We start from the raw sequence: 26,618 nt of genomic DNA, 5'->3' as shown, positions 1-26,618 counted from the left end.
AGAAATGTTAAAATGCTAACTTACTAAGCATAAGTATTTTAATTTTTATAATGTAGGGAATTATATTATTTTTAAGTATATATTTGTCCTATTAGTATAATTCCTTTAGTTAATTTTCGATTTATTTAGAGATTTCATGAGCGTACAGTCAATTTACGCTACATAGGCCTAGTACTCTTGACGATCGTTATAGTTTCACAATACTTTGTATCGTTATATAATATTTCGATTTTGAGAATACTAATATTAATCAAATAGCCTATTGTATTTTCTTTCTAGCCCTTGGCGAAAGAGTATAATCTCTCACAACGGGCAGGTCTATTATGGTCTAATGTGAAATAGTTAAAAGTGCTAGTGTTCAGTGGCACGTAAGCATGATGCATTGCAGTGGAGGGTGTGTCCGTTCGTGTCCGTCATACTCCTAGCCCAGGACCTCTTCCATGCTCCCCAACCCCTGGGAGAAGGAAAGTCGAAAGGCGAAGGGAGATGTCAGACCTTGATCAGCGAACGGACGTCCCCTCGAGCGATCGTGTTGACGCATCCCAGTACGCTCACCCTCGCCATTGGAAAGGAGAGGTAAAAGTGTTATCCTCGCCATCGGTTGACGCAGCTCCCAAACAGAGTTGCGTGTCATGGAACCGAGCGTCGAGATCGCTCCCTCACAGTGGTCTGGACGTGTTTCGGGAGGTGGCATAGATCTTGTCGCTCCCTCACAGCATGCTGGACGCATGCAGCATGCGCGATGCATGCTGGACTCACCCGAGCAGGAGTTTCCTCGCAGCATGCTGGACGCATGCGAGTGGGCCGCTTCCCCGCATCAGGATCGCGAACGTCATAGTTCCAAGTGCACTCTCGCGGCAAGAATGCACGCAAGCTGCAGCGCTCATGGACGCTCCCTCGCAGCGATCTGGACGCATTACGGGAGGCAGCAAGGATTTTGACGCTCCCTCACAGCATGCTGGATGTACGCTAGCTGAATGCATGCTGTACGCACGCGAGCAGAACGCTCCCCGCGTCAGGATCGCGAATGTCATAGTCCCGAGCGCTCTCTCGCGGCAAGAACAAACGCGAGCTGCAGCGCTCATGGACACTCGCTCGCAGCGATTTGGACGCGTTACGGGAGGCGACAAGGACGCTCCCTCACAGCATGCTTGACACAGCATCATGCCTGTCAGAGCTTCAACGGTCCATTACGTCCCTGTTGACGTTTACAAGTCGCAATCAGAGGAAGATCACAACAGCATCAGCATGCTGGACGCAGCATGACTTCCTCACAGCATGCTGGACTCAGCATAACTTCCTCGCAGCATGCTGGACGCATGCGGGACGCTAGCATGCAAGGCGAGGCATGTGCTTTCTCCCACTCGTTCTCCTTCGGAGATCACTAACCCTTTAGAGGATGTGGCTGCCCCACAGAGACTTTTACAGCCCCCGGGTGGATCGCTGAGTCTCTCAAGGAATGCAAGCAAATGAGGCATTAAAACCTATGAAGCCAGCTTCCTTATCAGGTATGCCAGGACGGATCTCAGAGAAGGAAACGCAGAAAACTCTTCATGCAGCAGATCTTAAAGATTACTTGCAGTTCTGGCGGACTTATATCTGGAGGACTTTTCAGCAGGCTGTACCTTGGAGCCCGCCCTCGCAGTTTTTGAAGGGTAGACCCCAGGAATCTTCCTCTTTCAAGGAAACAGTGTTAGCCAGATCGGTCTAGAGGTCTTTTTCGACTCTGAACGATTGGATTCTCAAGAGAAAGAACAAGAACACAACCTTTCCTTTCCCCCTACGAGATTAGCTTCTAGATCCTGTGTGTGGTACAAGCCTGGGGAGGTTCTCAGTTTGGAAGTTCCTACCTCCTCCCAAGGAGACTTCTTTTCGTTGACGCCTCACGTAGTTCAGCCATGACTAAGGCTAAGGTGATGCAGTCCACGTCAGAGATGGATCACTTGCTGAAGGGCATCTTGAGAACAATCGAGGTCTTCAGCTTGATGGACTGGACTCTAGGAGTCCTCGCAGACGTCACAGATGATAAGAACGAGATGCAGATGCACCTTTTTGCCTGTCTAGATAAGCCGTGAGGAACGGGTCGGTCGAACTTACAACCCTTTTTCACAGTAGATTTTATTGAGAAAGAGCTATGCTGTTTTCTTTCCTGTCATCAGGATTGACTCTCGCTCAGAGAGCAGAGCTCTTGTATGCTCCCTTGATCAAATTCCTCTTCCCTTCAGAGCTAGTGAAGGACTTATCGGCAGCTATTACGCACAAGCAACGTAAGATCTGCTTACAAAGGACTGCGAGGAAGTGCTTCCGACTAACCTTTTAGCCAGGAAGGAGAAGAAAGCTCCTCCCACGCGTCAGCCCTTTCGTGGGAGAGCTTGTCTAGAAGAGGACAGAGAATGGCTGCTGGAGGGCAACCTCGTAACCCCAAACAGCAACCAAAACCCAAAAAGTAAACTCAGTCTCCAGACACAAGTATTCCACTACTGGCAGCAGTTCTTCAAGAGTAGGTTAACCAGATGCTGTCAAAATCAGCCATAGAAGTAGTAGAGGACACCTCTTTGGAGGGATTTTACAACAGACTTTTGCTAGTTCCAAAGAACTCGGGGGGATGGAGACCTGTTCTGGACGTCAGTCCCTTGAACAAGTTCGTCAGCAAAGTAAATTTGCCATGTAAACTTCTGCGTCAGTCCTAGCAGGCACCATACAGGTAAACTGGAGGGTGTCATTAGATATGCAGGACGCATATTTCCACATCCCAATACACCCTAACCACAGAAAATTTCTAAGATTTGTGTTCCTTAAAACTACTTATCAGTTCAAAGCACTCTGTTTTGGACTGAGCACGGCTCCCTACGTTTTTTACCCGAGTGGTTGCCAACGTGGCTTGCTGGCTATATCTAAAGGGAGTACGGATATCTATGTTCCTGGACGACCAGCTACTCAGAGCAAGGTCGCAAGAAAAGTGTCTGGAGGCTCTTCAAATTACAATGTCCTTGACGCAACAGTTAGGTCTGATGGTGAACCTGGCCAAATCTCAACTGACACCCTCGCAGATTGTGTTTTACCTGGGGATGAAAATTCACTCAGTGGTTTTTCGGGGCTTTTCCAGCCCCGAAACGCATTCTAGATTGCCTAGTAAAGGTGCGACACTTCCTAGAGATATGGTTCTGCTCGGTGAGAGAATGGATGAGTCTCCTGGATACCCTCTCATCAATCGAACAGTTCGTTTTCCCTGGGAAGACTTCATTTGCGGCCTCTTCAATTTCATCTTGCAAAATTTTGGACGAAAGGTCAAAGTCTAGAAAAGTGGATTCCCGATTCTTCTGGGGATCAGGAATCACTTGAGTTGGTGGGTCGATCCCAACAAACTCCTGGAAGGCCTCGAACTTTATCAGAGGAACCCTGACCTAGTGTTGTATTCCGATGCCTCAGACATGAGGTGGGGTGCAACACTGGGGAAGACCGAGATATCGGGTCTGTGGGAAGAGTCTCAGAGGGAATGGCACATAAACATCAAGGAGCTAGTGGCCATTCACCTAGCACTAATATACTTTCAGGAGGAAGTCCAAGGAAAATTAGTTCAGGTCAACGCAGACAACACCTCAGCGTTGGCCTACATCAAGAAGCAGGAAGGCACTCGTTCAGACTCACTTTACGAGGCTGCGAGAGATCTACTACTGTGGGTGAAAGCGAGGGACATAACCCTGATAACTCGCTTCATAGAAGGGGAAAAGAACGTCAGGGCGGACCTTCTCAGCAGAGGAAGACTAGTTGTAACTACAGAGTGGACCCTACATCACTAGATGTGCACCAACCTTTGGATGTTGTGCGGTCAACCCTCGATAGACCTCTTCGCTACACAGATGACAAAGAGGTTGCCAGAGTATTGCTCTCCAGTCCCAGACCAGGAAGCAGCTGCAGTGGACGCTTTTCTCTTGGACTGGGGGGACCTAAATGTATACGCTTTTCCTCCATTCAAGATCCTGGACAGAGTTCTGAAAAAGTTCAGGGAATCGCACACCTTGGGTTGCAGAAGTGATGGAGTGGCTGGTAGATACCTCCAGAACGTTACCAAGTCGGAGCGATCTACTCAAACAGCCACACATAGAGAGGTACCATCAGAATTTCCCCGCTCTCAATCGGACTGCCTTTCGACTATCGAAAAACTGGCAAGAGCGAAGGGCTTTTCAAGGGAAGCTGCACGAGCTATCGCGAGAGCTAGAAGGACATCCACTATTAGAGTTTACCAATCTAAGTCGGAGGTGTTTAGAGAATGGTGCAGGACTAACATACTTTCCTCTACCAGTACCTCTATAGCCCAAATAGCAGACTTTCTGTTGCATTGGCGAACAAAGGAGAAACTGGCTGTACCTGCCATCAAGGGTTACCACAGCATGCTAGCCTCCGTCTTTCATCAGACACAATGACGTGTCAGGTAACAAGGATCTCTCGGATCTCATTAGAAATTTTGAGACCGCTAAGAGAAAGGACAATCCAACCCCCTCTTGGAACCTGGATGTAGTCCTGGCCTCTTTTACCTCAAGTAGGTTTAAACCCCCTTGACAAGGCTTCTTGGAAGGATCTTACCAAAGACTCTATTCCTAGTTGCATTGGCTACAGCCAAAAGAGTAGGAGAGTTACAAGCCATCAGCAAGAAGGTGGGCTTTAATGGAGACAATGCAGTTTGCTCCCTTCACCTAGGCTTTCTCGCCAAAAAACGAGAATCTTTATCGACCTTGGCCAAGATCTTTTACCATCCCAGGGCTATCTCACTTTGTTGGACGGGAGAAGGAGAGAGGCCTTTCTCCAGTGAGAGCTTTAAAATTTTATCTGCACGCATCCAAAAACCTGAGAGGACAAGCAGGCAACCTCTGGTGCTCAGTTTAAAAAGCCCTCTTTGCCTTTATCAAAGAATGCCCTGGCTTTTTTTATTAAGGATTTGATAAGGGAAACTCACCAGAATTGTGAGGAAAGAAGTTTCTCAATCCTTAAGGTAAACCACATGAGGTTAGAGCTGTAGCGACTTCTGTGGCTTACAAGCACATAAGTCAATGAAGTCAATTTTGGAAGCTACTTTCTGACGAAGTAAATCAGTCTTCGCAGACTGTTATCTTAAAGATGCCCAGACCCAACATGAAGATTGTTGCTCCTGGGTCCGTAGGTTACCTCCGGCGTCGTAGTCGAAGAGGGGTCTACTGCCTCTTCCTTACAACCTTTTTTTTATTATATACCCTTGGCTTTTTTCTTGTACTTGTTTTCTCAGATTGTCTGTGAAGGTTGTTGCAGCCTTCCACAGTCTGGGATGCAAGTCAAGTTAGTTTTTATGGTCTGTGTTTTTAGTTTTCGGAGTAGGTGGTCAGAATCGTTGTCCATGGCTATGCCAGGATAGCAAGGGTGGAGGTCTAGCCACGCTTAGGTCGAGGACCTTGTGGCAGCCCCACAGAGACTTTTACAGCCCCTTGGGTGGATCGCTGAGTCTCTTAAGGAATGCAGGCAAATGAGGCAGGATAACTATGAAGCCAGCTTCCTTATCAGGTAAGAACCAGATTATTGGTACTACTAATTTGTAGCAGTATTAATAATTATACGAATTCCCGACGGGATGAGGTTTTCTAACCCGCCACCAATGGTGTCAATCAGCTATTTATATGTAACTACCAGGGAAGTTACATATTTAAAAATGGTATTTTCATTTTAGAATGATTTTCTAAATATACTTACCTGGTAGTTACATATATAAAAGGGCCCTCCCTCCTCCCCTCTGAAAACAGGGGCATGGAATTTCTGAGGAATGTTGGGAATGGTTCCATTACTTACTGAGAGATGGCACTCAGGTATGACCACCTACTCACCTGGCGGTGATTGCCGCGAAATTTTAATTTCTGCCGTGCGTGCGACGAAACGCGGGATTAAGCTATTTACATGTAACTACCAGGTAAGTATATTTAAAAATTTATTTTAAAATGAAAATACCCTTTTTTATCATTCTTATGGTTATAAATTAGAAAGTATGTCTTCTGTACAGAGATTTTGTGCAGGTTGCAAAATAAAAAAGCTAACATCTTTAAAATTGTTGCCTCATCCAAAGAGTGTTCATTGCTGAGGCTGTGTATGTGACTTTGCTTGAGCAATGTACTGAGTGTAGTTATTTATGAGAAGATATAATACTTTCTTACCTGAAGTTAGTCAAATCTACAAAAGATACAGAAGCTAAATTGAAAGATAAGGGGAAAATCATTAGCTTTTGATTGGATTCCCAGGCTACCGCTTCCTCCGCTGCTCCCTTCATCTTTCAGTCTATGTTTGTTAATGTAAGCCAGGTAAATGGATTGTGCATTCAAAATGTAGAAGTTTTTGGTTCAGATGATTTAAAAGATCTTAGGGTTCAATTTAATGGTACAATAAATATTAGGGTAGTTAATTTTTAAAAAAGAAAATAATTGCAATTGTGTGGTGAAGATTTGATAATTCAATTCCGCACTGTAGTGCTTCTGCCTATACCACTGTTTTTTTTTTTTTTTTTTTTTTTTTTTTTTTCTGAAGGTGGACTTACGTGTCTAGAATTTCCAAGAACATAAAATTAGTCTGTATTATAAGTAATAGATGTACATTTAAGAAATATATTTTACTTTTAAGAAATTAATAATATTCATTGTTTGTAAGGTCATCCCTTCTAAATCAAAATGCTTATATTGTACTTGTTTTATTAATTTACTAATTTAGATCAAATTAATGATTATTTTCTGAAACTCGGTTAAGATTATTTTACCCTTTGAAGACTGTATGAATGATTACATGGGCTTTTATTTTATTTTTAGGATGGATCCTCTCAGTCTCCCATAGGTCCTTTGTCGCTGCGCCGTCTGAGTGAACGCCTGAGCGATTGCAACATCCTTGATAACCGTCCATCCACAGCCACCAATACTAATGGTAAAACCGAGCCAAGTACTGTGGAAAATGATGCCTTTGATATGATGGGAGAAGACAATTCAGAATGCCAATTGGAGTACAGAAATGGTATATTCTAGCACTGCATTTTAAAATAAATAGGTCATTCTTGTGTTCATACAAGTTGCAAACATTTATTTTCCTAGTGGCTCTCCATTTGAAGGAAGCGGAATTTATTTTTATAACAAACAAAGCAGCACGAAAGGAGACAACCATTTGGATTTTATGGAACCCTGTATTTCACATGCTGAAGATACTTTATCAGTCTGATATAAGATATTGTATTCTTTGTTGCCCAAATTCCTAGTTGTTGCTTTTGAGCAAACAAGTTTCACAGCATTATATTACAGTAATGGCACCCAGTACAAACTACTCCTTACAGTAGTGATTTTCATCCAGCCTTGCTTGAACTCCCCCCCCCCTTTTTTTTCTGTATGTTGCTCTTCTTCAAATCATTGATGTTTTATATGTTGAGTTGCTATTGAAAATTGCAGAGCTCTATATTTTTTTAACTTATGAGGCCTGTTTAGTGGGTTTTTTGTTCAAATGAACAATTATTCTTTACCCATAGTTTCTTGTACATGTAGTATAGATTTCTATGGGTCTTGCACATAATTTCTTGACTTACGACAAGGTACTGCTGGAACCATTCAACCCAAATGATGAATGCACATGATAATATGTTTTGATTTGCCATTTATTTTTTTAACTTATTCATCTTCTAAAATGAATGCCATCATTATTTTGGTTATTTTGAATTTATTTACACAGATACGTTGCCCACATCATGAGCAATGATAACACTTGATTTAAAAGAGGTTTGGATATGTGAAGGAGAATTATACAAAAACAACATTAAAAAAAACATTTTTCAATATTTAACTTAGCCGGTGATTATAATAGCTGAAACTCTGTTGCTCGACAGAAAAACTCTAAGGAAAAATTCGCCAGCGATCGCTACACAGGTAGGGGGTGTACTCAACAGCGCCATCTGTCGTCCAGATACCCAGTACTCATTGTAAACAAAGAACTCAATTTTCTCTCTGTCGTGCTACCGGCAAGACCTACTTATTCGCTGTTGCTAACTGGATTTGTTTTCACAACTATTTGGTGAAGTACACTATTCTAGTTTTGAGCTTTCGCTGTGCAGGCTTTCTCTTCAAAAATCCTTGCATTCTTTTTTTGATTACGGATTATTTGTTGATGACTTTTTGATAGTTTTTGAATTCCCCTTTGACCAATTCAAAATGGCTGACCCTTCACAAGTCCCAAAATTTAGGAAGTGTAATGCTAGGGACTGTTCAAGGCGTCTTCCGAAGGCCTCTATCGACCCTCACACTGTTTGTTCCAATTGTCGGGATAAAACCTGTCAATTGGAAGATCGATGTGAGGAGTGCGTTGGGCTTTCGGAATTCGATTTTATCGAATTCCAAAAGTATACACGTAGGCTAGAGAGAGATAGAGTTAGGAGAAGTTCCTCTCGTTCTATTGACATTTCCTCTCCTCATGCCCCACAACCTATTCCTTCCCCTGTAGTGGTTGCTCCTAACCCCCCTTCTGGCACTCAGGAACCTTCGATGGCTGATATGATGCGTGCCATCCAAGCTCTGGGTGAGAGAGTTGAGTCCCTGGCTAGTGACCGTAACCAGCTCATGGCGGATGTGAAGGAGCTGAAGTGTAAATGTGCAGTGGGAAGTGTTAAAGTGAGTGATAGTGTTGTGGATAGTGTTGCGCTTGAGGGTTCGTCTGTTCGTGCCTGTCGTCCTCCTAGTCCGGGACCTCTTGCAAGCTCCCAAGTCCAGGGGAGAAGCAATGTCGTACGACAAATGGGTTCGAGAGGCTTTAATCAGCGAACAGACGTTCCCTCCGTGGTATCGGGCGCATCTTCCCAAGATCGCCCCTGCCACACAAAGACGAGAGAGCCCATTTATTCCTCGTCTTCGGAAGGTGTTTCTCGCAAGAAACAATGGACCAAGGTCTCACGACCGTTAAAGCGCAAGTCGGTCCCTTCCGCACAAGTCCAACGGCCCAGCTGTAGCCACTGGGTCAGTTCGGACTCGCTGCAGTCTTCCGATGACTGCTCACCTCCTAAGAGAGGCAAAGCGGTACCACCTCAGACAGTTACAGCGTCTGTCGCCGCACCTGCTCCTGCAGACCCTAAGTGGTCTTTGCTGCAAGACATGCAGTCCCAATTAACGTCACTTATGCAGGACTTGCGTGTGGAGAAGGTTGCTGCCGCACCAGCTAGTGCAGCCTCTTGCCTACAACCACCCACTCGCTCGGTTGTGCGTCCTGTGGACGCTGAGGCGACCTTCTTGCGCACTCCAGTTGAGAGAGTTCCGCCACCCATGCGTTCCAGTGTGCCCTGCCAGCCGCATGTTGACGTTCAGCGACGCACGGAGCCTTCCGTTGACGTTCGTGAGGTACAACAACCGTCAGAGTTGTTTTGTTTTGACGCGGTGCGTCAACCTCCACAACCCAGTGTGGTTGCCACTGCTCACCCACATCAGGCTAGACAGTCTGGAGTAGACGCTGTGCGTCCCCGCGCTGCTATGGTTGTTGCCAGCTCACAGACTGGGCAACAGTTCCATGACGTTGCGTCCGGCTCAGTCACGCATGCACCCGTGCGACCGGACTCAGCTAACCAGCCGTTACCTACTCCATTGCCGCTTCCTCCTCAATACTCGGATGAGGGACTTTCTGATGATGATGGTGCTGCACACGTAGATGAACCACATTCAGAACTGGACGAGCCTAAGTCTACGCAACCCTCTTTAGACTTTAGAAAAGTTTTGGCACTGTTCAAAGAGATGTTTTTGGACCAGTTTGTGTCTGTGGCTCCGCGCTCTCCTCCGTCAGAGTTTGTTTTGGGTATGCCGTCATCCACGCCTGCCTTTACTAGACTCGTCCTCGCACGCTCGTCCAAGAGAGCTTTACGAGTGATAGGAGAATGGATGCAGTCCAAAAAGAGTCTAGGGAAGACAGCCTTTACGTTTCCCCCTGCTAGACTCTCTTCTAGATCGAGCGTCTGGTATGCCACGGGAGAAGTTCTCGGCTTGGGAGTTCCTGCCTCTGCCCAGGGCGACTTCTCAAGTCTTGTAGACTCTCCCCGCCGGCTAGCCATGAGACGCTCAAAGATATGTTGGTCATCTTCGGACCTGGACCACCTTTTGAAAGGTATATTTAGAGCCTTCGAGGTCTTCAACTTTTTAGACTGGTGTCTGGGAGCTCTAAGCAGAAAGATCTCTCCGACAGAGAAGGAGACTTCCTTGCTCATCATGTCCTGCATGGACAAGGCCGTACGTGACGGGTCTAATGAGCTTGCTGCATCTTTTGTGTCTGGAGTCCTCAAGAAGCGTGAGAACCTATACTCTTTCCTGTCAGCTGGAATTACACCATGCCAGAGATCCGAACTTCTGTTTGCTCCTCTTTCCAAGTGCCTCTTTCCAGAGGACCTGATTAAGGAGATTGCTGCTTCTTTGATACAGAAGGATACTCATGATCTGGTTGCATCCTCTGCTCGCAAAGCCACCCCTTTGCCTACCTTGTCAGCTAGACCAAGGATGGACACTCCAGCGTCCCGTTTTATTCCGCCCTTTCGTGGCAGAGCCTCCAGCAGAGGAGGTGCTCGTGCCGAAGGGAGACGTGGAAAGAAGAAAGGAACCAAGTCCTTTAAGGGCAGAGTCTGACTGCCAGCTTCTTCAGACAGCAGTGGGAGCCAGACTCAAGAACTTTTGGCAGACCTGGGAGAAGAGAGGCGCAGATGCACAATCTGTGAAGTTGCTCAGAGAGGGGTACAAGATCCCATTTGTACGAAAACCCCCTCTAGCAACGTCTCCCATCGATCTCTCTCCCAGGTACAGAGAGGAAGACAAGAGACGAGCATTGAAACAGGAAGTGTCTCTCTTACTAGAAAAGGGAGCGGTAGTCAAAGTCCTGGACCATCAAACCCCGGGCTTCTACAACCGTCTCTTCTTGGTGTCAAAGAAGACAGGAGGGTGGAGGCCAGTGCTAGACGTCAGTGCGCTGAATGTCTTTGTCACAAAGCAGACGTTCTCCATGGAGACCACAAAGTCCGTTCTAGCAGCGGTCAGAAAGGAAGACTGGATGGTCTCTTTAGACCTAAGGGACGCATACTTCCACGTCCCCATCCACCCAGACTCCCAACCTTTTCTGAGATTTGTTTACGAAAAGGTTGTCTACCAGTTTCAAGCCCTGTGCTTTGGCCTAAGCACAGCTCCTCTTGTGTTTACGAGGCTAATGAGGAATGTAGCCAAATTCCTTCATTTAGCGGACATCCGAGCCTCCCTCTATTTGGACGACTGGCTTCTAAGAGCTTCTTCCAGTCGTCGCTGTCTGAAGGATCTAAAGTGGACTCTAGATCTGACCAAGGAATTGGGTCTCCTTGTCAATTTGGAAAAGTCTCAAGTGGTCCCATCCCAAACTATTGTGTATTTAGGGATGGAGATTCACAGTCTAGCTTTTCGGGCTTTTCCGTCGGCCCCCAGAACAAGCCAAGCCCAGTTATGCATCCAGAACATGCTGAAGAAGGAACGATGTTCAGTCAGGCAGTGGATGAGTCTGATAGGGACACTATCATCCCTGGAACAGTTCGTGTCGTTAGGAAGACTACACCTCCGTCCTCTTCAATATCACCTAGCTTTTTACTGGAAAAAGGACAAGACGCTAGAAGCGGTTTTGATCCCCATTTCCGAGAAGATGAAGTCTTGCCTGACATGGTGGAAGGACAGTATCAGCCTCAGAGAGGGTCTGCCCCTGGCTATTCAGACTCCCAACCACGTTCTCTTCTCGGACGCATCGGACATAGGCTGGGGCGCGACATTAGACGGTCGGGAATGCTCAGGAATATGGAACTCGAGTCAAAGGACAATGCATATCAACTGCAAGGAGCTACTGGCAGTTCATCTGGCCTTGAAAAGCTTCAAGTCTCTCCTTCAAGGCAAAGTGGTGGAGGTGAACTCGGACAACACCACGGCTTTGGCGTACATCTCCAAGCAAGGAGGGACCCACTCTATGACGTTGTACGAGATCGCAAGGGACCTCCTCACCTGGTCAAAAGGTCAAAACATTTCGCTAGTAACGAGGTTCATCCAAGGCAACTTGAATGTCATGGCAGATTGTCTCAGTCGGAAGGGACAAATCATTCCAACAGAATGGACCCTCCACAAGGATGTATGCAAGAGACTTTGGGCCACATGGGGCCAGCCAACCATAGATCTCTTCGCAACCTCGATGACCAAGAGGCTCCCAATATATTGCTCTCCAATCCCGGACCCAGCAGCAGTTCATATAGATGCCTTTCTCCTAGATTGGTCACATCTAGACCTATATGCAATCCCTCCGTTCAAGATTGTCAACAAGGTACTGCAGAAGTTCGCCTCTCACGAAGGGACAAGGTTGACGTTAGTTGCTCCCCTCTGACCCGCGAGAGAATGGTTCACCGAGGTACTTCGATGGCTAGTGGACGTTCCCAGAACTCTTCCTCTAAGGGTGGACCTTCTACGTCAGCCACACATAAAGAAGGTACACCAAGGCCTCCACGCTCTTCGTCTGACTGCCTTCAGACTATCGAAAGACTCTCGAGAGCTAGAGGCTTTTCGAAGGAGGCAGCCAGGGCGATTGCTAGAGCAAGGAGGACATCCACCCTTAGAGTCTACCAATCGAAGTGGGAAGTCTTCCGAAACTGGTGCAAGTCAGTATCTGTATCCTCGACCAGTACCTCTGTAACTCAAATAGCTGACTTCCTTTTATACCTGAGGAAAGAACGATCTCTTTCAGCTCCCACTATCAAGGGTTACAGAAGCATGTTGGCATCAGTCTTCCGTCACAGAGGCTTAGATCTTTCCAACAATAAAGATCTACAGGACCTCCTTAAGTCTTTTGAGACCACGAAGGAGCGTCGTTTGGTTACACCTGGTTGGAATTTAGACGTGGTACTAAGATTCCTCATGTCAGACAGGTTCGAGCCGCTACAATCAGCCTCCCTTAAAGATCTCACCTTAAAGACTCTTTTCCTGGTATGCTTAGCCACGGCGAAAAGAGTCAGTGAGATTCACGCCTTCAGCAAGAACATCGGATTTTCATCTGAAACGGCTACATGTTCTCTACAACTTGGTTTTCTAGCCAAAAACGAGCTACCCTCTCGTCCTTGGCCGAAATCGTTCGATATTCCAAGCTTATCGAATATGGTTGGAAATGAACTAGAAAGAGTCTTATGCCCTGTGAGAGCTCTTAAGTTCTATTTAAGACGAACTAAACCTTTACGAGGCCAGTCAGAAGCTTTATGGTGTTCAGTTAAGAAACCATCTTTGCCTATGTCAAAGAATGCTTTATCCTATTTTATCAGACTGTTAATACGAGAAGCTCATTCACATCTGAGTGAGGAAGACACTGTTAATACGAGAAGCTCATTCACATCTGAGTGAGGAAGACCAAGCTTTGCTGAAGGTAAGGACACACGAAGTTAGAGCTGTCGCAACTTCCGTGGCCTTTAAACAAAACAGATCTCTGCGAAGTATAATGGACGCAACCTATTGGAGAAGCAAGTCAGTGTTCGCGTCTTTTTATCTTAAGGATGTCCAGTCTCTTTACGAGGACTGCTACACTCTGGGACCATTCGTAGCAGCGAGTGCAGTAGTGGGTGAGGCCTCAACCACTACAATTCCCTAATTCCATAACCTTTTTAATCTTTCTCTTGAAATGTTTTTATTGTTGTTTTTGGGTTGTCCGGAAGGCTAAGAAGCCTTTCGCATCCTGGTTGATTTGGCGGGTGGTCAAAAGTCTTTACTTGAGAAGCGCCTAGATTAGAGGTTTTGATGAGGTCCTGTTGTATGGGTTGCAACCCTTGATACTTCAGATCCTAGGGGTCGCTCAGCATCCTAAGAGGATCGCGAGGCTCCGTAAGGAAGACGTACTTAAAAAGGCAGAGTAATTGTTCAAGTCGACTTCCTTACCAGGTACCTATTTATTTTGTTTTTGTTATTTTGATAACTTCTAAAATGAAATAAAAATTCTTAGCTCATAATGATGTAAACATATTTTGCTGGTCTCTACCCACCCCCCTGGGTGTGAATCAGCTATTATAATCACCGGCTAAGTTAAATATTGAAAAATGTTATTTTGATAATAAAATAAATTTTTGAATATACTTACCCGGTGATTATAAATTAAAGGACCCTCCCTTCCTCCCCAATAGAGACGCAGTGGACCGAGGAGAAAATTGAGTTCTTTGTTTACAATGAGTACTGGGTATCTGGACGACAGATGGCGCTGTTGAGTACACCCCCTACCTGTGTAGCGATCGCTGGCGAATTTTTCCTTAGAGTTTTTCTGTCGAGCAACAGAGTTGCAGCTATTATAATCACCGGGTAAGTATATTCAAAAATTTATTTTATTATCAAAATAACATTTTGATAATTACGCTTAAACAATAGACATAACAGATACAAATTTTATCAGAGTTCATACATTAATAATGGAAAAATAACCAATAAATGTAATAAAAAAAAAAAAAACTTAGCTGACGTTCATACTAGCCATCAAGGAGGACATAGAGACACTGAAAACCATTTCTTGAGGGGAACTCAAAATCCAGGAAAGAAGCTGCACTCATGAAATTCCCATTTACTAAACAGGCTACACCAACATAACTCTAGGGCCAATACTACTCTTCAGTCAGTCACGGTAATCAAAGGGGAACTGAGTTGAATGCTCTAACACAACGGCAAGCCCCTGATGATGATAATGATCTTCGAATGTATCAGTGGCCTTACCCGAAGACAGACACTTACTCATTACCAGCAATAACTAGTCAGTGTGACGTGACCTCCGAAACCTTTCCTTCCTGATCAGTAAAATGGACAAGTAGTTAAATGACATTGAAAAATTTCTAGTAACAACTGCTTTCCTAAACCATCCAAACCGCATTATTTTGGGAGTTGAAAAATTAAAATTCATTTTCTTACGTTACAACACAAATTTTCATGCTGTATATCATTTGCAAAGTTTATCTTTAATTTTCTATACCGTATACATATCTTGGAAATATTAGCATCTGTAATTGCTTAATTTTTTTATGTAGGTAAATAAAGTGCAAATATCACTTAAGATGTAAGTGATAAGGTCGTAAATTAGTAACATTTAGCACTGAATGTTCTGCTGAGAGTTTTTTAAAGTTTTTTCTAATTGTAGCTATGACTACAGTTTTTGGTTTCACAAGAATTTTTCTTGGATCTGCTTTATCTTCTAGCAATTGCAATGTGAAACAAACTTTTTACCAGTCACATGTTCATAACTATTCAGTAGAGCCAGGAGATGCAATAATGTAGCTTTGTGAAGAACATCTTTGACTCATGATTCGTGGGTCGGAAGTTCTAACCTTGCTCGATTGCCTGGCTTTTGCTGGTCCTAGCTTGGGTGTGGAGCTCTTGCCATATGTATATATGGTATAGGGCATTGCCTTTGCCATTTATGAACAACTTGTAAATATTCAAATGTTATACTTGAAGTTCTTCAATTGAGGTCACAGGATATTGGCTTTTAATTGCCATCCATTTCTTGGCAAAGAAATTAATTTTTTCTTTAGCATCCTTAGAATGTTTATGTCTTTACCCGATGGTAGTGAGATATTCCATGTTTCTATGCCTACTCCCCTATTTTACTGTTCTTTTTTAAATACTTGAATACATAGAAACCTTTGCTTATTAATATTTCCTGTCTTTGGCAGTAAGAAGAGTGTCCTCGCTTGTCTGCCCTAGAAATTAAGGTTTTCATTTCAGGTTTTCTTTCCTTTCTTAGCATCGGTTACTTAGGCTATATAATGACTATCCATTTATGCTGGATGCTTCTTCATATGTTTCTTCTATTTTAAAGGACTGGTTCAAAGGCATTATTTTAAACCAGTGACTCTCATCATTACTTATTTACAATTTTTTTATTTTGGAAAGGCTAAATTATATCCATTATTATAGCTACCATTATTTTAGGTATTTCTCGGTTTAATTGACCAAGTGAATCCTATCTGCTCTTTGGTGTCAAAGGAACTGATTGTCAGAGAGTGATTAGATAAAGCTTCAAATGCTGTTTAGTCACATGCTGTTTTAAGCACTCGGAGAAGCTTCAGAGTTTAAACACACCACCTGGTCTCAAGTCCAGGTCTACACCCATTCATGATTTCATTGACTGCTTTATTTTCGCTGTCATAATTTTTTTTTTTTATTTCTAGATTTTTTTAAATTTAAAACATTCTGTTTATTATTTTTGTATTTTTCCTTTACAACGTACTGGTATTTATTATATTTAATTTACACCAAACTTGTGTTTTTACTGTGATTAATACATCTTATCCATGATTTACCACTATTTTATTACTTTATAAGTTTTCTTCTACCCAAATGAATTATCTTTCAAGTAACACTATTATTGTTCATTTAGTAAAGTTATTGCAGATTTCTTTAAAGGCATCCTTTCTTTTTTATAGGTGTTTTACAAGTGAGAGACTGCTAGAACTGCAGGAAGGTAAGGAGTTGTATCATATGCAGTATGTAAACAATTCGCCAAATGATGAGAACCTTTGTATTGAGAGTTTGTATAAATTTAAGATGAAACACAAAAAATGGAATTGTAGAAGTCGACAGATTTTATTTGATTTAGGGTCAACAAAGGGTTTATATTTTGCATAGTCTTTTAGCAATAGGGATGGTATTAATTTAGGAGATGATTTTCTTAATTCCTTAATGTCTATCCTCTTAGGCAAAACATTGCAAATGCCAAGATAGCAATTTCTCCTTAGGTAACAGAAGACAATAAAGCAGTTTTATATGTCTGATAGATTTATGCATCAAGCCATTATTCTAGGACTACTTAATGTCAATGAATAAGCTAAATTGTAATTGTATTAGTATGAAAGATTGCAGCCTCCTCAGTTATGCACTGGGAAAATATGAAAGAGAATCTTCATGCGTTGTCTTGCTATATACATACCATGTTTTTCACAGCTGCTTTTCACTTTGTTTTGCAATTCTCATCCTGGCTGGGGAAGGAAAATCAATGCAAATAGTGTATGTTCTTAATTTAGAATAAAATAAACTGAATGAAGAAGGCCAATCTTGAATATTCACCAACCATGAATTGTATTTGTAGTTGGTATGATTAATTTGATAGGGTATGCATTAAAATAGAAACTACATTGAAGCTCTAAGATATATGTGCCTCTAAGTAACTTCTTACTTACTTTCCTCTTCAAGTCTTTTAATCGTTCATCTGAAGACTGATCCCCTCAAACATAATTGTGGATTCAAACCACTATAGTGATTGTTTATATTCTGGACCATTATTAGAATGACCATTTGTTTATGGTTAGTTCTTTGCATTTGTATTGAAATTGTCTCATTACATGAAGCAAAAACGTTATTCTTGCTAAAGAATATATAATTTTTAATCTTTGGAAGATGAGGAATGGTTGAGAATTAAAAAAGCAAAGAAACAGAAAATGGTAGGAAAAGGTCTTGATTTCTTATGAATTAACAGGTAAGGAAAGTCCAGGAGAGAATGCATATTTCATTTGGGGAAAATAATTACTGTATATAGAGAAACATTAGAAAACAGTTGAGGTAACCTAATTCAGTTTAAGTTACACATATCAAAACCAGTAAAAGTAAATGCAAATAAGAAAACTTCAAAGGATGTTCCAAGTGGGAAGTTAGAATGGTAAAAGTATGAAGCAAAGCAAAAGAAAATAAAGAACCATTCAGCAGACCTATAGGTTGGTTGTTATTTTGACTTGAACATTGCATTTTCTTTGAGTCCTAGAATACTGGATCTATGGTGTAAAGTTTCAATTGTTTTTATTTAAGGAAAATAATTATGGACTGATTTCCTCCACCGGATTATTTATTCGACCAGATAATATTCTTGACCTAACAAATGATGGAGTACCCCTGATTCAACAGTGGTGTGATAGACCAGTGTGCTTTTTAGAATTTTATTATTTCAGCCTGACCATTGAGTCAACATTTATAATTCCCATAGGGCTGGCCCAAAGGGATTTGTTCTTTTTAAAAAATTAGATCTTTTTAATAGTCTAGATTGTGTGGATCTAATAGGGTCCCTGAACTGTGACAATTTCTTCTTCTAGGGGAAGTTTGTTGTATCCTGCATAAATTGACTCTGGCCATGATCCTTCCTCAGCCTGTGGCTATAAATCTCAAATTTGATGGGTGTTGTAATTAAGAAATATTCAGTATATCAGTAGTGCTGGAGAGACTTTGTCATTGTAGATTGAAGTAAAAGCATAAGCTTGTGTGAATTTCAATCATAAAGAAGGAAGTCTTTGGTTGCCGTAAGTAAGAATATATATTTTTGTAAGAGGATTTCTCAGAATTTTTATGCAAGGTGTTAAAACACAAGATAGAGGAGTGTGAGTGGTGAATTATTCCCATTTTCTTTTGTAATGCACAAAAGGATAATCACAACAGTCATGAGGTCATGGTCTCGTGGAAAATCCATATTGAAGCGATGGCAAAAAAGCACTTGCTAGAGAGAGCTCATAAGTTGTCAGGTTATGTAGATCACAACAACTTAACTCTTTAGGAAGCAGCAGTTACAGTTCAGTCGACCTGTTAGCTAATGACCAAGTAGGAGTGCTAGGCAGGCGATCCAAATCCTATAATTGTCAGTGATACAAGTCTCATCATTGTCAGGTCTTCAGTAATATCTGTCATCATAGTGTGCAAATTGGAATCTGGATTTTACTGGGTCTCTGAAGTAGTAGTGCCAAAATTATATATTTTATTATTTTGAATGATACTTAAATTGTTCCTGATTGAGATCAGGATTAAGGTTGGTTGATTTCACATGTAAGTAGTCATCTATTTTTTTTTTTATTTGTTACATTACATTACAGCAATTAGTTGACATGTATCTATTGTGCTTAAAAGTCTTAAACTTCATTATTTTACAGAAGCTAATATCAATTTGCAGATTAATTCATAATTTTTAAAATAATAATAAGTAAAATTAAAATTTTATTGAATCTCATATGCTGGTAAGCATATTCTAAAGGGATATATTAATTTATAACCAAGTTGAAGTTCATCTTGCACAAGAGACCAACGGTATGATTTTTGTTACCTTTGGAGTTTCTACTGGTCCTCCTTTAACTTCATGATAAGTGTACTGGTACAATCATCTTTCATTGCCAAAGGAGACTAAAGAGTAGGCCTCTTGGTTGTTGAAATCAACCATACAAGTGGAGAACAATAAATTATTGTATGTATTATCACTTTCAGCACTCAAATCCTGGTCTCTGTTTCTCTCTAATGTGGATCTTATACAACAGGGTACTATTGCTTTGGATGAAGTCTGTAGCTCTTCTTTTTTTGTCAATGATTAAGTCTATTTTATTTATTTATTTATACATTTCCGACTGAAGTGTAAACCTGCATGCAGAAGGTAGGGAAAGACCAGAAAAATTAATCCAGGTGTTCTGTCCCCATTATTTACTTAAACCAGACAGCAGAGTCATTGCTAGACTTTTGAGGGGTTGCTCAATAGATTTGTTCTTAAATGGGTGCGAAGAAATGTAGAAGTAGGAAAGTTTGGTGCAAACATACCAAAAGAAAAGTAGAAAATTGAAAGTAGGTGTAGCAGGGTGCCAAAAAGACTGCTAAGAACCATTAGTATGACACTTCTTGTAAAAGACGCCTTACTGTCATTTAGCAATTTAGTTTAGAATTTTGTTTTATATCTTATGTTCTTTTTCATATTTTTTACATTCCTCGCAAAATAACTGAAACATAGTAATTAATCTTGTTAGGTACTTTTGTTATCAAACAAATCTTAGGGAAATTTGCGTCCATTAGATCGTACAGTTAGGGAAACAGGTGCTTGTTATATTCTCGTCTTAACTGAATCGTTTTAAAGGGTTAGCAAATTTTGAATTTGCAAGAAAGGTTGACTTTTTAGTGAGCTTAGGAATTCAGTGTACCTAGATTAAAATTATGCTGTTTAAGGAAGTACTGTAATATTAGCTTAGTTAGCTGTTAACCAATAAGAAAGCATCTATCCAAGTGCCAATACTAAGAAATTTGATATAGAATTAAATCCATGAAGCAATACTTTGATATTGTTTTGTTCTTTGTGGGCAGTTTGAAAAGGGTTAAAGTCTTCTGCGTTGCAGGTGGGTAGCTTGCCAAGTTGTCCTCCAATATGACTATCAATTTGGAAAAACAAATGCCTTAAGAATTATTAGACATATTTATTATTAAATATTGATCTTTGAGGTAGGCATTAGATCTAGGTACATTTGAATTGTTTACAAAGTGACTGTTCAAGAATAATTCCGTTGTTAAGTCCAGGTGATTTTTTCGTCAAAAGGCACTCATTAGAATATCCTAATATCATTCAAGTCTTGTTGTGTATACCACTTTCAAATATTATAATTTGAGATTTTATATAATTTTAAGAAGCCATTTTTGTAGTCTCATTCATTTGGGATATGAAAATTGTATTTGGTGTTTATTGAAACTGTCATTAATGAAAAATATATCTGAAGTTGATATGCCTTATGGAAATAGGTGGTCTAGGTAGAACCTGTATTTTGGTAGACTTGGGTGATGATTAGTGAGAGTTCTGGTCATGTTATTTGTGAAGTTAGAATATTTATAGTGTTAATTGTATTTTTATTTTAATACTAGATTGGATGCCATATTCTTTATATTTATATATATAATTTGTTTTTGATTTTTAAGTAACCAACCAACTGTAGTGATTGGTAGCATCCCTTTTAATTAGAAAAGAAGGCCTCTTTTAATCTGTTGTTCTAATTACTTTAGGTATTTAAGATTTTAGGAACCCAGAAATATTGAAAGGGATTACGGAGGGTGTGAAAGCTAGTGACCAATGCAGTTGTTAGAATAGTTGTGCAATATTTATCAAGTATTTTGGATTTGTAAGGAAAAGTAATATTATTAATTATTACTTGCTAGGCTACAACCCTAGTTGGAAAAGCAAGATGCTATAAGCCCATGGGCTCCAACAGGGAAAATAGCCCAGTGAGGAAAGGAAAAATAAAATATTTTAAGAGTAACATTAAAATAAATATCTCGTATATAAACTTTAACAAAACAAGAAGAAGAGAAAATTCATTGAAGAGTGTGACTAAGTGTACCCTCTGGAAAGAGAACTCTAACCCAAGACAGTGGAAGACCATGGTACAGAGGCTATGGCACTACCCAAGACTAGAGGACAATGGTTTGATTTTGGAGTGTCCTTCTCCTAGGAGAGCTGCTTACCATAGCTTAAGAGTCTCTTCTACCCTTACCAAGAGGAAAGTGGTCACTGAACAATTACAGTGCAGTAACTCCTTGGGTGAAGAAGAATTGTTTGGTAATGTCAGTGTTGTCAGGTGTATGAGGACAGAGGAGAATATGTAAAGAATAGGCCAAACTTTTCTGTGTATGTGTAGGCAAAGGGAAAGTGAACCGTAACCAGAGAGAAGGGTCCAATGTATTACTGTCAGGCCAGTCAAAAGACGCCATAACTCTGTAGTGGTAGTATCTCAACGGGGGGCTGGTTCCCTGGCCAACCTGCAGCAATGCATGACTGAGTAGTAAACGCTATTTTGGTTGAAGTAAACGGTGATCAAACCAGTTGATCCTTATATTTGCTGCTTCATTGCATTGCTTGTGAAATGTAGTAAGAACAGGAGTGGACATTTTTCTGAAAGTAAGAGGAAGAATAGATTTTATTTTGTATAAAAACAGTGGCATATCCCACCAGATTAAAGAGCAAATGCAATAACTTTTGAGTGATTTTTCTTGTTCACAGTACAGTACTAAATTTTGTTTGTTGTTTTAAGAAATTATGAATGGACGTAAAATAATTCAGTTCATTAGATGCTTCAGAGGTTTTCCTTTTGATAATTAATAAAGACCTTTTAGTGCAGTATAGCTCTTCATATATATCATTCAGTGTATGAGATTTGTCCCCAAAATGTCATTTATAAAAAGCTTAACAAAACAAAAAAATTATGTTTACATAGCTGGATAGTTAAGAACTCTGATAAGTTGCACATTATTAAATCTTACCCTCATGTGGTTTAAGCATATCTAATCTCCTTATGCAACATTTTTTTTATGCTAGTTGTAGCCTTTAAGGACAGCAAGCCTTATAAAGTCTTTAGACAGAATTCAGGCTTAATTTGTTTCCATTTCCTGCTGGATTTTATTTTTGACATCCACAATTTGAAAAGATTGACATATTTGATAGCTGAGATGGTCATTAGGATGTGCAACATATATATGTTGCATGAATCAATTAAAATATTGACTATAGCAAGTTTATAAAAACAGAATTGGAGCAAGCATACATGTTTGCATTGTACTTTAGGAGTTAGAAAAATGGCTTAGTCATCAATAAAAAAATCTCCACCCCACTCAATCATATATTGTGGTGTACAGTATTTCTGTGTAGGGTACTGAGCCAAAGAAGAAGGATGATATTTACCTCATCCAGAAAAAAATGATGTTTGAATAATTTCTTGCTATTTTCATCAGAAAATAACAGTATGTCTGTGATGCCTCTGGTTTCAATGGATTTCTTTTACTGCATATCTAGCATGATAAAGCTACTTGAAGTTTAATTGAAAATCATCTGTCCTTGGATGATTCTAGATCAACAAATCCATCTCCTCTAAAAGTGTCCTAAATTTATTTGTGCTTTTCGAATTATCACTTGTTCTAATTAGAAAGGAGTGACCTTCAAAGTAGGCAGATACTGTATGTCATTGAGGTTTGGAAAAAAAAATATTCAAATCAAACCAGGTATCTCTTTGTTAGCTGGTTATTTGTTTTCTAAATAATAGTTTTGTATTCTTAGGAATTGTTTATTAATGGTGATTTAACAAGTAAAGGCAACTGACATTTAATTTTCGGAACCAAGTCTGTAGTGCAACTACAGTACTATTATGTATAAATGTAGAATAAGAATATATTTTGTAGGACATAGGTCCATCTAAATGAGAAACTAGAGATTGTTTTCGAGTTATTAGTTGTTTGAATAGTACAATGTATAGTTGTTGTCAAGACTGAGTGTAAGTTCAAAATAACCACAGGTGTAAGTGCAAGACTAGCAGTTTAGTGGAATGCCTGTCGGAAAGTTCTGCGGTTTGTTAGTGTCCATAGCATTACTAACTGTGGTGCAATAGACTTGAAAGTATATGGACCATGAGGATGGTGCCAAGGGAAGTTAGTGTTTTAGTGCCAATATTTTATTGCTCATGGAATAGTATCGAGATCATATAAAGGGAATTAGAAGTTTGATAAAATTCTTTGAAAGTTGATTCTTTCTTTTATTTAATTTTGTTTGTATTTCATTTATATTTTTATGGCTTATTGCACTTGTTTTTAATGCAGGTTATCTTTTACATCTTTAACACCAAGGTAAAATAGTTACTTGACTAAGCCACAAACAAAATTTCCTTTATTTTGAATATGATTGTAGTAAATGTGTAGGCCAATACGTTCTCAATTTATTCCTAAATATTTTATTGAATACTACATTTAAGGATTTTTGTTGTCAGGTTGGAAGTTATTAGTTTGGAGAGAAAACAGTTACAGGATTTTGAAAGACTGAAGTGCCTTTTTTTAATGTATTCTACTATCATAAGGTAGTGAAACCATGATTGTAGCTTAAGTACGCTGTCATGACAAGGAAGACGACTTACTATCATATATGCATTTGCTTGCCTCTAATACGATAGACTTTCTCATACTAAGTATTTGAAACTTCTTTTACTTCATATATGAATGAGTAAATATATAGGAAGGTATTTGTGTGCATCAACTATTGGAAAGTGTGATCAGTACATCTCTAGTCCTTTTCTGTATGACTAGTCTTATGTATACAAAGATGCAAAGCTTTCAGTTGTTTGATATACGAACCCATCATTACTTCAGTTCCTCATTCATGAGCCTTTTGGATCTTAGATGCACCTTTTGCAAATAACAATTAGAAAAAGAATGTCTGCTAGCTGCTTGGCATATATATAACACCCCCTGATTTCCATTCCATATAGGTAAGAACTTCTGCCTTACAGTTAGAAAGTTTCTTCGTGGACATTCAAGTTTTTTTTTTTTTTTCCTCTCATATTTGCGAAGAGATCTGCCTCTATTTGAAGTGAATTTTATGAGTATCGGCAATTTCAGAAATGTTCATGTGTTCCAGTACAGTACATGTTATTGATGATTACTGTTGTACTTTTACAGATTGAAATTTTCATTTTATGCTTTACTTTATATGAGTGTTAATATTTTTAACACTTTCATTTGTTGAATATAAATGCTCTTTTATATACCTGTTTATTGTTAAAAAGAATCCACATCTTTCTGGCAAGTTATGAACTTGCATTTAAATTTTTCACGTAAATCCCAGGACCTTTTAAAGATGTCTTAGCTAAGTCAGAAAAAAAACTGTAAGTTATAGGAATTAAAAAATATATATCTTGGCATCATCATCATCTGCTCCTATGCCTATTAATGCAAAGGGCCTCAGGGGATTCATTGTCTAGATTCATCAAAGGATGCCTATCTAACTAAGACAAGTGACCCCTGCTGGTCTATATTAATTCCGGCAAGATCATCCGCCAGGTATCAGGAGTAGAAGCCGAGGAGATATCTTTTATCGCCTTAAACCCAATCTGTCACCCTGCTGCTAGTGTTTCTTGAAGATTTAGGGAGACATTTCCTCCAAACCCAAAGTTCTTGTTACTCCACCAGGTTGCTCATCCGCATATATAACTGTTGGCAAACAAGGATTGCTAAGATGTACTGCCTAGCACAGTAAATATATCTCATAGCATTATAAATTTCCTCTCCTTTGGTATAGTTTTACATGTTTTATGAAAAAATCTTTATACCTAAATGATGAAAGAAAATTAAGGATAACAGATGAAGATTACTTCGTATTACATTGAATGGAACAAAAATTGCTGGATGTAGAATATGTGCTATGTGATTCGGAGGGTTAATGAAGTAATGGGCGTTGTTAAGACAGAACGTACTGTGCTATTACCATCGTTTTCTTTACACTGTGTAGTGATTCTTCAGTGACGTTGGTAGACAGTATATTATTTGAGGAATAATTTTATATATATGTCCTTACTCGGAACAAACATTATATAATCAAGTATAACTTTGCTGTAATTATTTACCATGATAACTATTTTTATGTTATACATGCATGTTTGTTTTGCACTACTGTAGTATCTTTCCGTGTTATTTAATTTTTCATTTGAAATTTATATACAGTACTGTACAGTAATATCTTGCAGATCTGCCCTAATAGCTTGAAGAGAAGTGCACTCAAGAATATCACAAAATTGTGGGCTAACAATAGATAGCCATTGTAAGCATAGACTAAGCGAATGATAAGGCATTGAATCCAAAGAAATGCTTATTATTTATCATTTAAATCTGTATTAAAAACGAAGCAGAAATTTATACACTTGTATAAAGAAAAACACTGCATATCAATTGAGAACCTAATCACAAAAAGCTACCAAAATATCTGATCAACCGTTATAAGAAGTGTACAGTACAAGTACACTTAGTCTTTTTCAATTATACATTACTGTTGCCAAACCTGTCTGGGATTTCAGTCTCACTTTAGGTACTAAAATTAGCATAAGATTACCTTCTCAGGTATGGCCAATCAAGGAGAAATACCATTTAGATGTCAAGATTATCTCAACTTATGAGTGCAGCTGCAAATAACCTTATGGGCTATCTATTAGACAAAATCTTGTATATTTAGTAATTCTACATTTATTTACATTGATTCTGTGGTAGAAGAACTTTGAAGTTCCTCTCTAGCTTGAAGTAATTCTGACTTGAAAATGTTGAGAAACTTATTTATTCTAGTGCTTGAATTTATGGTCTAAACCTCATAACCAATCAATCAGTCATCTGGTCATCAGGATATCTCTTTCAGAGAGAGATAAAAGCTTACAAAAGTTGCCGTTAACCTACCCTTCCTTTGGGTTGCTTCAAGAATTTCAACCAGGTATCAACTTCTTATCCTTCTCAAACTTTTGGGGCATGACAGAGAGAGTTATTGATTTACTGTATCATCTACTGTAGTTTAAATCTCCATTCACTTTTCCCTTCCATTCACTCTTGTTGAATATACAGTAAAGATCTAGTGCCTTACCTGTCAACAGCTGTACAGAAGTGTCATTTTTCTTGTGTTGGCTATCTAGTAAGATGCATCAAGTAAGATAGGACTCACTTGACCCACACAAAGACTTGAAACCCTTTATGTGCAAGAATTACTCTCTTCTGTTTTGTGTAAGCAGTCTTGATTTCTAATGTCAAGATTTAGTAACTGCTTCATCCAGTGAGTACTTTCTTCAACTATGTCTTTATCATGCACTAGGTTTTGATCTCTACAGCTATGACTCCCTATCCATCAGAGCTTTGTGTTCTTGGCATATCAAAAATCCATGAGCTGTCAGATGTAACCTTTCTTCCAATCAGCTATTTGGTAGGCTCTTGTTAGCATCTTGAGGTTTCTGACTAAATTACAATTCTGGTAGTAGTATATGTAATGGGTTTGTAGAAAAATATAATTACAGTATAGGGGTAATTTTATAAAAG

At 39.9% G+C, this 26,618-nt stretch overlaps 1 protein-coding gene across 1 annotated transcript in view; it reads left to right on the top strand.

Moving 5' to 3' along the window:
• Nucleotides 1-21,819, top strand: part of LOC137649299 (sorting nexin-17-like) — a 31,043-nt gene extending 9,224 nt beyond the window's left edge. Inside the window, exons 4-5 of the mRNA XM_068382284.1 lie at nucleotides 6,816-7,014; nucleotides 16,445-21,819. Coding sequence (XP_068238385.1) covers nucleotides 6,816-7,014; nucleotides 16,445-16,470 — 225 coding nt within the window. The 3' untranslated portion in view covers nucleotides 16,471-21,819. The remainder of the gene's footprint in view (nucleotides 1-6,815; nucleotides 7,015-16,444) is intronic.
• The last annotated feature ends 4,799 nt before the right edge of the window (nucleotides 21,820-26,618 follow it).

The sequence above is a fragment of the Palaemon carinicauda genome, chromosome 11 (genome assembly GCF_036898095.1).
Source record: "Palaemon carinicauda isolate YSFRI2023 chromosome 11, ASM3689809v2, whole genome shotgun sequence".
NCBI classification, from domain to species: Eukaryota; Metazoa; Arthropoda; class Malacostraca; order Decapoda; family Palaemonidae; genus Palaemon; species Palaemon carinicauda.
The sequence above is the reverse complement of the archived record's forward strand: the minus strand, read 5'-3'. Positions and strand labels throughout refer to the sequence as shown.